At 43.4% G+C, this 15195-nt stretch overlaps 1 protein-coding gene across 1 annotated transcript in view; it reads right to left on the bottom strand.

The window, feature by feature from the left end:
• FNDC1 (fibronectin type III domain containing 1) overlaps positions 1 to 15195 on the bottom strand; it is a 101664-nt gene that overhangs the window by 57972 nt on the left and 28497 nt on the right. The window contains exons 3-4 of the mRNA XM_087425072.1: positions 14366 to 14452; positions 13866 to 13934 (exon numbers count right to left, since the gene is read on the bottom strand). Of these exons, the coding sequence (XP_087281198.1) occupies positions 13866 to 13934; positions 14366 to 14452 (156 nt within the window). The remainder of the gene's footprint in view (positions 1 to 13865; positions 13935 to 14365; positions 14453 to 15195) is intronic.

Consider the following 15195-nt stretch of genomic DNA (forward strand, 5'->3'; position numbering starts at 1 on the left):
AAAAAATTCAGTTTTGGGGCCAGCCCCATGGACTAGTGGTTAAGCTCACATGCTCTGCTTTGGTGGCCCAGATTCACGGGTCTTGATCCCAGGCTCAGACCTATACCACTCATCAGCCCCACTGTGGCAGTGACCCACATACAAAAAATAGAAGAGGACTGGCATGGATGTTAGCTCAGGCCGAATCTTCCTCAGAAAAAAAATTCAGTTTTAACAGAAGACCCTCTCATGAGTGATGTCACAGACTCTGGGGGTGAACCATCTGAGATCCGGGTTTGATTTCATGGCATGCCCACCTTAGGGCAGGGGTCAGGTCTGTCATTAAAAAAAAGTCTATAAGATGAAAATAATCTCTGCCAACAACATATGATGTTTATTTTACTTTTATAAAAAGTGTATACTTCCTCCAGGGAACCTCAGTGATGTGAGGTCGAGGAATGACTCCTGCTCAAGCAGCCACAGGCCATTTGCATAGCTTGTTTCTCAGGTCACGCTGGCAGGGTGACCACCCAACCGACATGGCCACCACAGTCTATTTCCCGATGGGCAGCAGTAAATGGGACAATGTCCCTGGTGCTGTCATCAACTTGACTGGCCTCAGTGCTACCCTCCACAGCTCTTGTTCTAAAGCCATTGGTGGCCCACAACAACTCTCCCCTCCACTACAGAAAGCAACACTCAGCATGGGAGTTCTGGGGTGATCGCCAGCAAAACAGGTAAATCTACTGAAAACAACACACAAGTCTTACAGGAGTCAGCTAAAAATAAATGATGGAACAGAAATGGTGTTCTCTGCCCCATGGTTCTGGGAGAGTCCTGGGACCCTTCCAGCCATGCATCGTACAGGGGAAACAGTGTTGGTGGAGAGCGCACGGTCACCGCTGGGCAGTGGGGAGTGCTCCAGGTCTCTGCTCCAGGACAAACAACCCCGACACTCAATAGCAAAGATACTGAAAAAACAGTAACGAGGAAAAAGACCACTGGAATTTCCTAAAGTGGTGGGGTCCCTGATGGGGAGGAAGGAGTGAAGTTCTGAGGATAAGGAGCTCGGTCTCAGCAGCACAAGTTTGTAGCCCGAGGTGCCCACATCATGGCCCTGTCCTGACCCATGCCAGGCCCACTAAACATCAGCCACACCGCCCAGTGGCAGGGACAGTAGCTGCACCGTTGGACTGTCCAGGCTTTCACCCCAGGCTCTGACCCGCTGCCTAACCACTCCACACCAGGGTGCAAGAATGAGGCCAGGCCTGCTGAGCCAGCTGTGGGAACAGGGCTGAGGCCAACACTTACAACCAACCACGTTGCCCACTTTATATAGAACTTTACAGTTTGTCACAAGCTGTCATATGGTTTATTTTAATTGTCCTTACAACAGCTCCCAGGTAAGTAGGATAGATGAGGTAATCCCCACGAAAAAACGAGGTTCAAAGAGGTCAAGTAACTGACCCCAGCTCACACAGCTGCTAAGTGCCAAGCAGGGACCTGAATTCCACCATTCTGACACCAAGTTCTGTTCTCATCCAACTAGGGCCCTTCCACTTACGCTCTCCCCTCATCCCATGTGCTGTCCCACCAACCACCTAACGCTTCTGCTAATGAACGCAGAACAAGCATTCTGAGCCGGACAGGCCCTCGTCAGAGTGTGAGCATAATGTCTTGCACAGCAGGCATTACATTTATATGTGTGTGTATCTTTTTTCAAATGGACCAGACAGTACACTCAGCAAGTAGCAAATGAACAAGAGAAGGCCTCTCCCCAAAGACTGTACCAGAGAACAGTTTCCAGACTGCACAGAGGTTACTGACTCTGAAAACCACAGAGTGAAGGGAGAATGCCAATCCTCTCAACACAGCCCTCTATTTTTCCAATCTTTGGGTTTAGAAAAGCCAACCACAATTTTTTTCAAGTATTTTGAAAATTTCCTTTCTTTAATATTCTGGGTTATACATACCATCAAGCATCTTTTATAGATCCTTTATAGATCATCTGGTAATCCTCTTTTAAGATGATGTGCACCTTAAGAAAAACTATCCATATGGTTCAAATTCACTTGCAGTGAAATTAAGTGTTTTCTTTAAGCTGTTTGTGATAGCCTCCCAGAAGTCCTCCGAACATTTTCTAATAAATCTCTGTAAGTCTTTTATCTTGAAAACAAGAAGTCACAGTTGCCAAGAGTAATCACGTACACTTCCACCAGTGCCAAGTGTATTTTAAACTTGGCTGGACACATTCCCCCCATTGCTCTTGGTACAACACAATCATGTAGCTCTTACTCAGGACTAGTCAATAACAGAAGATTAATTACACACCATCCACATGACAGGTCAGCAGGGTGAAATAATTACCATCTAGACTATAGCAGACACCAGAGAACCAGACAGGATGAGAACATCTCTCCTGATTTGTATCACCAGCCATGCAAATTGGCAAATATTCTGAAATTGTGTGGAGTCAAAATCTGTTCTTCTCACAAAAAAAGTCCAAAACTCAACAAGACACGTTGCCCATTTGGAATTTGATGCTGGTTAAACATGGTAGCTTCTGAATTGGGCTTCCACAGGCTCTAGGGTCAGGATCTGAATCTAATACTCACTATCTACGTGACTTTGAGAATCTTCACTGAACCTCAGTTTCCTTTTCTGTAAAGTAGTGCATACGTATCGGGTTTTATAATATAATCCAGGTAATGCGTTTGCTACAGTAACTGGCATATGTTAAGCATGCATTAATTGCCAGCTGTATTTGTGGTCCTGATAAAAATGAAATCTTCCATTTATCAGATTTATTGAATGGGTGGGCATTTCCCTCCAGAACATGAGCCAGGATTGCATCCCAGAGCCTACCATGGTGACTTGCACATACCAGGGGCACTGAAAAAATGTGTTTCAAAGAACCGGACATGAGCAAAGGAGATGGACTTGTCGTCAAAGACTCTTTACATGGAAATTCTTCTCAAATACGAGGCTGTCTCTATCCAGATGACTCTTTTGGCACCATAAACTGAAAGCACTATTCATTGTCTTCATCAACATCTAACAGTTATCAATCACTCTGAGTGGATCCCTACTCTTCGTTGGCATAAAAGCATACAGCCACTGATGTCTAGTGACCACTTTCTTTGACCCCATCTCAGCTAGCAGGTCATTTTCATTTTCCAGCACAATGTGAGGTATCACTCAGTCTACAGCTTTGAAGAGTAAGTGGTTTGTTCCACTGACCAACCTGATGCCCCACTGCACTGACCTCCAGGCTTCACAAGATGGCCCTTCCCCTCGTCCCCATGGCCTGAAAGAGCAGGGATGTGGGCTCACTGGCCTTCTGCTTGCCCATCCTCTGCCCCAGGCAGCCTCCCCACCATCCCCAAACATCAGCCCTCAAGGCAACCAGGGACAGTGGTCTGTAGGGCTAGAGGGAGTCCAGCCATGAGGCTAGAACGGTGGTCCTCAGAATCACCTGGAGGGCTCATGAAAACGTGCCCTGGTCTCCTTCCTCTATGGGGCCATGTGCACTTTTGATGAATAAGCCTGATAAAGAAGTGGAGGGGGGGACAGGAAAGGGAGGGAAGATGCATTAGAGAGGGGTGAAGGTGAATGTGGGCAGCCAAATAGAGACAGGACATGTGCTTTGCTGTCCCCATTCTGCTTCTGACACAGGTCCAGGCCCAGTGCTGACTGACGTCTGCCAAGGTAGGCTAGCAAGCGCCTCTATCTGCCAAGGGCTCTTTTCTGGGAGAGCTCTGACACATAATCCTACTGAAACACCTCTGAATGATGCATACAACTCTTCTTCCACACACTCAGTATTTGCAATACTTACTCTAAAGTCTCTGTTTAATGCCCCATTTTCCTCTCCAATAAACGATCTTAATGCTTTCAATCATTTACTGAGTTTTTGTATGATATTTGGGTCAGTTTCTTCATTTTGGAACAGTGTCTGTCAGTGTCACCAACCTTCACAATTTATTGGAGCCCTACTAGGGTAAGGCATTTGACAAATATCCTCACAATAACCCAATAACACCCCGTTCACACACAAGGAAAGGGAGGCTCAGAAAGGTCAAGGGAGAATTTCAAAGACAGACAACAGTAGGCACTAAGCTGTGTGGGGGATCAGAATTTGTCACCCCAAAATGTGTCTCTTTGGCTTGATAATTTTTAAGAACAAAAGACTCAGAAAGAAACTTTGACCTTCTCCCTAACTGCCTAAAAATTTAAGATAGAAGGCCTGTTCCAGGAAGGAACTCTCATCATAGATAACTACAGTATAATATGAACTAGGTGTGGTAGACAGGGAGCAACCTAGCAAGGCCCATTTGATCAAAGTCCTCTCCGTGTCTCATTGTCTCTGCAAGGCATGGCAAACATTTGTTTACCAAACATTTGCTTTTCCATCTCCATGTGAATTGCCTTCCTCCCCTTTGAATTTCAAAACCATTACCCCCATTACTCAGTTTTCCTGGGTTTCTCCCATGTATACGTTATTAAATTTGTTTGATTTTCTCCTGTTATTCTGTCTCATGTCAATTTAATTCTTAGATGAGCCAGAAGAACCTAGAGGATAGAGGCAGATTTCTTCCTCCCCTACTGCTGGAAGTGGAACCCAGGTCTATGGAATCTGCAGCCCTTTTCTTTCCACTTCACTCTTGTTCGGAAGTGGCAGCACAGTGGCTGCAGAGTTGGTGTCGCCAGCAGCCATGTGGTGGCATCAGCCCTGTGCCTCCTCTGGGAGAAGGTCCCCTTGGTGCCTCACAGACACCTCTGGTGAAGGATCTGGTCTGCAGCATCTGGTTTCACTGTCCAAGACATTCATGCCATGAGTACACCCACTCACATAAAATGTCAGCTAAGTTCCCAAGGGCCTCGTTGCTCTTCAGGGGAAGTCAGTCCATTTGTCCCATCAGGATCCACTCATCACACTATTCCCCTCACATTCACAGATGTTTCAGTGCTCCAAGGAAAAACCATCTAATAAAGAGCCAAGTACCTGGTTAGCCACACCAATGGCCTGGTTGCCTGACTGGGAAGCAGGTGGGACACTGAGGAGAGAATTAACATGACATGCACACATCTCACCATCTTTCAGAGATACTAGAACAGCAGTCTTAAGCTAGTGCCCAGAGTCAGTAAATCCTTGGTGCTTTTCAGGGGTTGGGAGAAGAGAGAAGGTCTTAAAAGAAAAAACAACAATGAAAAAGAACCTTGATCTCCCCAAAGCTAATCAATGCCAATGACTAATAATGTTACAGATTGTGGAAGCCTGTATAAAGCATTTAAAGCTAACCTTTAAAACAAACAAACCTAAGTGCCTTCAGTTCAAGATTTCTGCTGCCCACTGGACCTGTCCGGTTCTCCACAGAGACTCCGCTTTCCTGCTTTCTAAGATCATGAGGTCACATCGGGCTGTCACCAGATGAGGAAGCCACAGGGTATCCTACTCGAATGGAGTATAGAAAGGGACGGTGTGGTCAGAGGCAAAGCCTATGGGCTGGCATAAGGCTGCTAGCATTTGTGCCCCAAAATATGGTTCTCAAATCCAGTAGGACTGTCTCAGAAACAAAGCAAATACCTCTAGCCATCCTGGGACCACTTGGTTTCAACCCTTTTGTTTTGTTTGTTTCACAAAAGTGCTGGATCGCTTTATCATCTAATGGAGCTCCTCAAACTTTTCACCAAAGTTTACCTAACAGCAGAGAAAATGAACTCAGTGCTGAAAAGCCTGGAGCATGGTAATTTATTCACAATCTTGGTTTTATCTCAAAATCGCATTTGAATTTGTAGATGACTCCATAAAATTTTGGTGCTTGTTTTCAAGTAAAAAGTCACATGTTAAATGACTGTCAAGACAATGCTTCCTGTTGGATGTGGCCAGTTTATCTTACACCTTCATGAACTTCTGGCAGTGCCATGTTCTCCCAAGTTCTGAAAACCCCAGTGCGAGAAGCCCTGAGAATCACTGGTTTGTCAGCAGCTTCAGGATGCCATCTAAAATGTCAGTCGGTGGCTGACTTTGACCCCAGTGTGCTAAGAATATCAGTGAAAACTACTTCATGCCATCGGTTTCACCACACAGCACTGAGGCTGCAAAATGTCAAGTCACCCCAAGACGGCGGCCAGCACTACATTAATGACACTAGAGAAGTCTGCATATGTTGGCAATGAAGCCCTGCTACCAGCTCAAGAATGAAGAGGTTCTACAATGGCTTGCATGGACATATCCCTCAGTTTTTACAGATCATAAGCCTTTTTGAGGGGAATCTCTCCCTACATTAAGCCAATAGTCTTACTCCACGACTGTGTAGGCAGAGTAAGGGTCTCTGCGTCCTACTCATGGCAGTGGCTTATCCATAAGCCTGGAAGACAATACCAGTCACCGATGTCCTCAGCCACCTGCAACAGGAGATTGGGGTGAGCCCTTCCTTGGTCCAGCCCCAACTGACACAGCGTGGAAGGATCAGGGAGCTTCTCCAGGGGACCACCTGTGAAGATTTCCTCCACTAGTGATGTGAAGGTGCAGTTATTAGAAGCATCTGCTCTAGATTCATCTGGTGATGCGGCAGTTTTCCGTTGAACTTCCCAAGGACTCATGAGGGCCATAGAAAGCAAGGAAGCAATAATCTTTCTCTAATCTCGTTAGTGGTTGACATACACAATGTAACATAGGCTATGGAAGCTAAGAGGAAGGAGGGTTAAATATTCTAAGGAAAATTATGGCTTGATTCAAAGGTTTTTTTGGTTTGGTTTATTTGTTTTAATCTAAAGCTCTTCTGCATTTGTTTCATTTGGGAGTAGAATAGTAAGTAATGCACCTGTTTTCTGGCAATGAAAGACTTTGTTTTGTTGAATGGCTATTGATTATTTCAATTTTTTACTCGTCCAATATACCACTTGCAAATGAAAGATCCAATTACAATATATGAATAGCTTGATAACTTTAAAAAGAGTGTTTTCTTTCAGGCCTAATATCTGCATTTGCAGGGATCCTGTTTAAGAAGGTGCATCCCTGTTGAGTGATATGACAGCCCCAGGCCTGCCCTCTTCTTCACTCAGACCTCAAAAGGAAAGCCTGTGATGGATATGCAGTCAGAAAGTGACATCCAGCCCCCAAGACGCTGACCTCATCGGAAGCATCAGGTTTATTAACTACTGCAGGATCGTCCAGGACACGAAGGCAAAGTCAGCAAACATTCCATTCAAGGCCACACACGTGGGGACAGCTCATCTCTCCAGCTTTCAACAGCCCCTTGCCCTCCCACTCGGGACAGCCACTCATCAGCCTCTGAAAGAAGCGCCCACCCTGACATCCGAGGAAAGGGCCTCACCTCCAGTCGCTTGCTTCCTAAGAATTCACTGAAGGGAAAATCGAAGAGCAGAGAGTTACATTCATCAATGTAGATGAAACAACACAAAATGTTGGTTTAGGTCCTGATGCCTGAGAAGGCTGCCCTCAACTGTTGCCTCTTCTAGTTGGCTGATGGTTCCTGAGTCCCTTCCGTGGCATTTCTGCATGGGCTGGAACTCCCGAATTGTTTGCTCCTGCCTAAGAACATTTGGCTAAATGAAGTTCAACAGCTCCACACACAAGCCTCTATGGCCTACTTTTTATTATTAAAGAATGGGCTTTCAGACTGGTGAAGTCTAACTATATTCTAATGTGAGAGGTGGCTTTGAAATAGGCACTCAGGTAAAGAGATCTGAGCCCCCAGGATGAAGGTGCTTGTTAGGGCCTGCATGGGAGGTAGGCAACCTCACAGCAGATGGATCTGACTGCATAAATGCCTCCTCGTTACAGAGCAGCTATCCTTGAAGAATTCCAATCTACAAATGCATTCAATGCCATTCTTCACCCAGGCCCCTCCAAGAAACAGGAGGCAAGAATTAGGATCTCTGACTAATGACAGCACCACTCTGTGGCCGACAAACTGGCCTGCCCAGGACCACCCTCAGAATGAGCGGCTGACCTAGACAGAGGCGACCTTGACCTTCTGACAGACAGCTCTGCAGCACCCAGAGCTCAGCTCTTGTCAAAGCTCATTTCCTCCCAGGGCACAGACGTGGAGCAGAAGCAGCCTCCCAATGCATCTCCCTCAACAAACATTTATTGAGGACCCACTGTGTGCTTGGCCCAGGCTCTGGAAATACAAAGACAAGCAAATCATGGTGCCCTGACCTTGAGGAGTTCATCATCCAGGCCATGAACCAGAAACTGAATTTTGCCCTGCAAATTGCGCGCTTAAAAAAGCTAACAATTGTGTGAGAAAGCTACTGAGAAAATAATGCCACAGACTTTATTAATTCCTCATTGGCCAAAGACTTTAATTGAAACTGGTAAGTAAAAAGAGGACAGTCTTTGATTCATAATTAATTTAAGATTTTTGAATTGGGGTAGACTTTACGCACAAGTCTGGCACGCAGCAGCCCGATGATGGGGCTCTAGTACTATCTGATGGCGTGCCTGAGGCAGCAGTACTGTACTATGTGATTTGCGCTGGCTGGCACCATTTACCCAGAGCGACATTGACACGTATCAGCAAGTTAACACAGCTGTTTCCTTGGCTCATTTGGCAGAATTCTTGCCACTGCACATAGAGAAGGGGAGGGCAGCACCAACTAAGTGGCCGTTGGGAGAGGTACTTCCAGTGCATCAGTGGAGACAATTCTTTATTCTGTGCACTCTGTGTGTTCAGTCACAAACACATCACCCGGAAACTATAATTCAGTGTTTCTTCCTTCTCTAATAAGATTTTTGGATATGCTGACCTAAAACACTCATATTAGAATGGAGAAAAAGGCAAATAGCCGTTTCTCAGGAATACAAATGGTTCCCAATACTTGCAAAGCTTAGGATGACTCACTAAAAGTGGTGGAATTGGCCCACTTAGTGTCATAAATTCATGACATTTCAAAGCTGAAAGGAACCCTAGAACCTTAGAATGAATCTTAGAACCTGTGAAGTCTACAACCTTCTTGTCAAGTCCCACCCAGCATGTTACAGCTGAGAAACCTAAGGCGCTGAGAAGACTGGCTCTTCCTGACGCTGAGTGCCTGTCAAGGCCTGAGGCTGGAGCCCAAGCCAGGCATGCAGAAGCGAACAGTGAGGATGATATGGTTTGATGGGTTAATTACGCTCTTCAATCAACAGAATAGGGAAGGAGCCCATCTCAAGATACTAGGGTTAGAGTTTTCAAATTCCACATCAGTCACGTTTAAATAAACAAACTGGCAAGAAAATATACCTGAAGATCAGTGCTCATTTTGATGAACTATTCATAGAAAAGGATGAATTGCATGCTTGGGGCATCCATTTCTCATGTCCATAGATATTGCCTATGAAAGGAGTGCCAGGTAAGAAAGTAAAAACGCCAAACTTTGTTGTCATGGTTTCCTAGTGTCACTGTTTCAGTGTCAAATAATTCGACACCTGTTCAACAGCAGGTATCAGCTTTTTGAGCCAGGTACTATGGGGGAGGGGGCTCCCGAGATGAATCCAACCCAGACCTGCCCTGGGGTCTAACCCTGCTTGCAAAGGAGCTTTCTGTATATGGAGTCAGCCTTCAAGAGAAGTGGTGACAACAACCTCTCCTTACAGTCAGGAGGAGGGACGGGAGAGATAGAGGTTAGAAGCCAAGAAAGGGAAGATGAGAAATGTCACCCTGATGACCTTCATTTCCCAGGGAGGCAGGAAGCAAGGTCACCTGCTAGAGATGAGAGGAAGCAGGCAGAGGAAGAAGCCTGAGCAAAGTGGCAAAATTCTGGACTAGCCATTGTGGAAGAAGTGAAGGAAACTGAGCAAGGACAAATAGAATCATTGCCAAGCAGTGCCAAGGACCCAGATGAAGTGAGAAAACCAGCTATAAGGAGTTATAACGATGCAGATCAGCTCAGCTCTTTATTTCTCCCACAAGGCTTAGCAATCAGCATGTAGAACGGAAAACATGAGTGTGGTTGACATGCTGGGACCCGGATAAAATCAGGAAGAAAAGAGCCAAGAGACAGCTTCTGGACTCTGGAAATGATTAAGTCTGAAAGCAAGCTTATGACAATGAGGGCATTGAAGAAATGAGATGATTGGAAATTTCATAATTCTAGATTTCGGAGGGGAACAATTCTATCATAAGTGACAGGAGGCGGCAGTTAGAAACCACGAGATGGGACTATCAGATGAGTCTTCATCCTGGAGGCTGACATAGTCCAGAATGCCGGGGTGGAGAGGCACATTATGAGCTGAGGCCCCGCATGCTATTTGGATTGAGGGAGAAACTTGGAGGTCAGGGAGTGACCTTGACAAAGAAGGGAATGGCTGGACCACAGGTATCATGCCAGTATTGGTTGAAAATGGCCTGGGAGAATTGTGAACTCTATGCTGAACTTGAGTCTGGGCTATAATTTAACTGTCAAAAAATGAGCAAGCTTCATGAACTAAAATATAATGTAAAGAAAATATGAGGCATAAATCAGACTTTTATTTCATTACTATGTCTAGTTTGGGCTCCATGGCTTACGAAATGCAGATAGGAGTACATTTTTAGAAAATCATAACATTATTAAAAATACATACGATCCTATTGAAAGCTAAAATGAAGAGCCGGGCAAAAGCAGATTAACTGCCTGCTGAGTCCCTGGGCTGGTTGGAAGCAGAGTTGGGCCATGGTCCTTGTCCTGATCCCCAGTGCCTGGCTCTGCGCATGCCAGATTACCCCAGATCCAGTCACAGAAAAAGCTACAACAATTTGAGAATAGAAGTCTGCAGGAAAGCTAAATAATAGAATGCCAATATGTGAAGGGACTTGTGACATCTCTTCCCTGGGGACAAAACAAAAGGATATGGTTTACATCTCAACAGGAGGAATTTTAAATTTAAATACAAAGCACACTTTCTAACCAAAAGATGTGAGATGAGTTACCCAAAGAGGAAGCCAAAACTTCTGCCCCGAAATTGCATTTTTGCTTAGTCCTGTCATTTTCGGAGTCCTAAGAGTTTTCATATTTGGATGAGTGACAGGTCTGAGAATCACTCCAGTCCTGCCCGCCTCTAGGACTCCCTGGCACATCCTTCCTCCTCCTCACATGGCTTCACCCATACGGTCCCCATATGGGCTCAGCCTGGTGCCGCCATTTTATCAGCATCTCCCAGGCTCCCCCATCCTGCCTGTTCTATGTCACAGTGCTGCTTATTTTTCAGAGAATTTATGATTATGTTACAGTCTGAATTTATCCCCCCGAAATTCATATGTTAAAGTCCTAACCCCAAGTTACCAAAGAATGTGACTGTATTTGGAGATTGGGCCTTTTCAGATGTGATTAAGTTAATGAGGCCCTTAGGGCGGGCCCTAATCCAAATATGACTGGTGTCCTTATAAGGAGGGGAAATTTGGACACACAAAGAGACACTAAGGATGTGTGCCCACAGAGGGGGGAAAAGCGAAAGAGAGAGGCCTCAGGAGAAATCAAACTTGCCGACACCTTGATCTTGGAATCCCAGCCTCCAGAACTGTGAGAAAATAAATTTCTATAATTTAAGACACAACAGCCCTAGCAAACTAATACAGATTACCTATATGCATTATTTTTTGCTTGCTTGTTTATTGTCTTTCCTTCCCACTAGAATATAATCTTCATGAAGGCAAGCCCTTGTGTGTTTTATTCTACATTGTATCTTAAGCACGTAGACCTGTGCCTGGAAAACCACAGGCCCTGAATGAATTAACTGAATAATTAAAGTCCGATTTAAGTAAAGACAATGAGGTCCAGACAGGTCTTAGCCAGCAAAAGGAGGCCTTCTGGACTTTGAACTGAAACTACTGTTTCTAGCAGAATAAAAGAATGGATTTTCCTCTGGTTTCAAATAAAACACTGGAAGAACATGAGGTGATATCAATCAAAGCATTAGAGTGAACCCTGGGGGCCTCACACCAGGAGCTGATGCTAATACCCGCATTTTGAGGACAAATTCCTTCCTTCGAATGAAGACACTGGAACTCAGAATACTTCTTTTGTTTGACAGAATTATCTCATATTAACCAGTCCTCAGAACAAGAGCATAGCATATTTTCCAAGCCTCATAAAAAGGTATAAATGTTGACTACTTATTGATAATTTCTCATAAATTATTCTCATTATTTTTATTAAGCATGAAATGTAATTTTTTCCCAGAGCACTATAACCAAGTCTATGTATTCTACATATATGTTTTTCTGTTTTTTGTTTTAAGTTCTGCTTTATATTATCTGCTGCAAATGGTTTTCTTTAGCAATTTCGTCCAGTTCTTTTTTATCATAATGTAGACAAATGTAGCATCATGTGTTATGACAGAGGGCTCTCTGGCAACCAGGGCCTACCAAGGCTCCTGCAGAGAGAGGTTCAATGATCTCACAGTACACCACACCAATAATGAGATGGGATGTGATTGTCTCTGATTCCTGATTACCAGGGTTTCTGTAACCCCTGCTTACTCAGAAAGGTCACACACACACATACATTTCTATCAAAGAAGGCATAATAAATTAATTACTTAAGAATAAGCAAGAAAATTACTTGTTCTAAAATTACTGTCATTCAGAAAACCTTATCAGGAAGATTACAAAAATACAATGGTCATTTAAAATACAAAATATAGGACTCAAACGCAAGGCACAGTACATCTGTCAGTAAAAGGTTTATGCATACCTGTGAATGTTGAGATGTGTGTCTTCAGGGGTAGACAACCCCCAAAATAAACATCCTTTCCTATTTTGCACATTCTCTAGGTGTACTACCTTCTTGATTATTTTACTGCCAATGTCTTCCAAGATTCGATCCTTGGCCTTCCACTCTTGTCTTTCCTAATTCTCGCTCACTCATACTCTCTCTACTTCTGCTCTCACACTACAGCATGACTCCTAAATCCATGTCTACCTCTTACTTCTCTCTTCCAAAGTTCACTCCCTTATCTCCAATTGCCTACAAGATCTCCATGACAATGCCCCATGGTCACTTAAAGTCCAATACATTTGAACAAGAACATATCACCTTTCCTCGAAAGCCAGTTTCTTTTTCTGGTTGTTTTGTTCTTCTATTCCCTTTACACATAAAAGAAAATTTGAAAACTGTCTACACTCATGAAATCTGATCTGAGAAGCAGATTATAATCATTGTTTTCAACATACTCACCTTCCTCTCAACCATACCAGACTGACGTATTTAAAAACATGGTTCAAAAAAAAAAAAACAAAACACAGCTCCTCGCCGTATTGCCTTTGGGCTATTACCCAACCACACTCTGAAATAACTGCATTCATTATTTTTTCACCATTAATTTATTATCTTCAAGAAACACACAAGAAATGTCAACACTTCGCTCAACAAGCAAAACAATATGACCAGACAACATTAACATCCAAATGATAAAACATACATATACACAAATATGGAGCAGAGATGGAAGGCAGGTTATCTAACATATCACAAAATATCTTGTGGTTATAAGAAAAGAGAGAAAGACTTGATGCTGCATATTAGCCAATAAAAGCCACTGTTTGGTGGCTCCCCTTCAGTTATGCCATCCACAGGTAAAAGAGCATAAATAACCTCATCAGGCCGGGACTGCCATCTCAACCACCATATTTGCCTGTTAACAGTGCAACAGTATCCCCAGATGTAGACACAGACACTTCCCCACACCAGAACATGAAAGAACAGTGAGAAATGAAGAACGCTGGCTGTAGTCTGGTCCATCAGGTGGAGAGCAGATTGACCAAAACTGTGGCGTGTGTGTTAGTTTAGCGATGGGAACTAAATGAAGGTTTGTGAGCACATGTGTGTGACAGAAGCACAACCCTCTTGCGAGATGGTGCTTCAGTGAAGACATGAACCGAATGAGCAAATAGTACCTGTGACGGTTTCATTAAATGGTCCTGGACCCTTAATGGGAAAACCATCAATCTTGATCCATTCACCTCCTAAATTAGGAAAATGCAACTTGATAGTTAGAAAGGAGGGCTATTGGATTTTCCACATTTCAGTGCATCCCTAACGTATATTTAAATGGTCTTTTCAACAGTCTTCAAAGGGATTTGCTCAGGCCATTTAGCTGACTAGGCACCTAAGCTTTATGGACAATACATATTTTGGGTCTTTTGCACATGGTTTATGCTAATAAGCACTCAAAAATTTAGGGCAAAGTGCTAATAACCTACATTAAAATTACTTTAAAAGAAAGGATAAATCTCTCCTAGTTTTCAATCTTTCAGCTTGCTATACAAGTCTAAAAATTCCTTGTTCACAAACTCTTTAATGATTCTAAATTTGGATTGACCTGAGGAAGCAAGAAGGGATGTTTCCCCTAATCTAAGTAACAAAAATACAGTCTCCAATTCTAGATAAGACTTACCAGATGGGCTTTCAGCTCTGTAAACTGGACGGCTCACTCCATTGCGGTTTTCTGCAGTAACCAGCACAAAGTACACTACCCCCGGTTCTGAAATATATGGTTTATATCAAGCCACCGTTTCAAATCTCCAGGAATGACAGTTTGATTCATAAACTGTCTTCCTTATACCAGTTATAACCAAATATGAAAATCTGAATTAAGAGACAAGTCTAACTATAGCTTTCTATTTTTTAAAAATCAAAATCACTAACACTCCTCTCATGCCACTAAAATACACCTGACCAAAAGAACACAGAACTTATTTAGTACAAAGTACATGGCATGTGTAACAAATCTGGATTCATGAGCAGTCAACAAAAAAAGCTTTTTAATGTGAAATCAATGTAGGAAATAGGAATACATTGCCCACTAAATAGGTGTTTTTTTTAACCTATGGTGTCAGTAACTACGAATAATATTTCCCCATAGAAGCTCCAAATGGAAATCTCCAAAAAATAGTAAGAAAATGTCAATGTAATTCATAAAAGCTGGCACATGGGAAATCTTCATTGCAATACGTAAAGCTTCAGGAAATTTTCTACTTTTCACAATAAAATATTCCCCTTACTATGTCTGCACATTGACTTTGACTAATTCGACAAAAATCTAGAAAAATAGTTCCTGGAATCTTGGAAAAGCTTATCTTGAAATAACTGGGCTTCACTTTTTGACTTGTATCTAGGGGTCAAGGTCAAGTAGCAGAGGTCCCTTTGATTGAGCTCCTGAAGTTGTTGGGATAGAGTAAACCAAGACGCCATGTTACAAAGAGAGTTTACCCTGAACTGGCAGCT

The sequence above is a fragment of the Ceratotherium simum genome, chromosome 38 (genome assembly GCF_057802395.1).
Source record: "Ceratotherium simum simum isolate JZ-2026a chromosome 38, ASM5780239v1, whole genome shotgun sequence".
Lineage (NCBI taxonomy): Eukaryota > Metazoa > Chordata > Mammalia > Perissodactyla > Rhinocerotidae > Ceratotherium > Ceratotherium simum.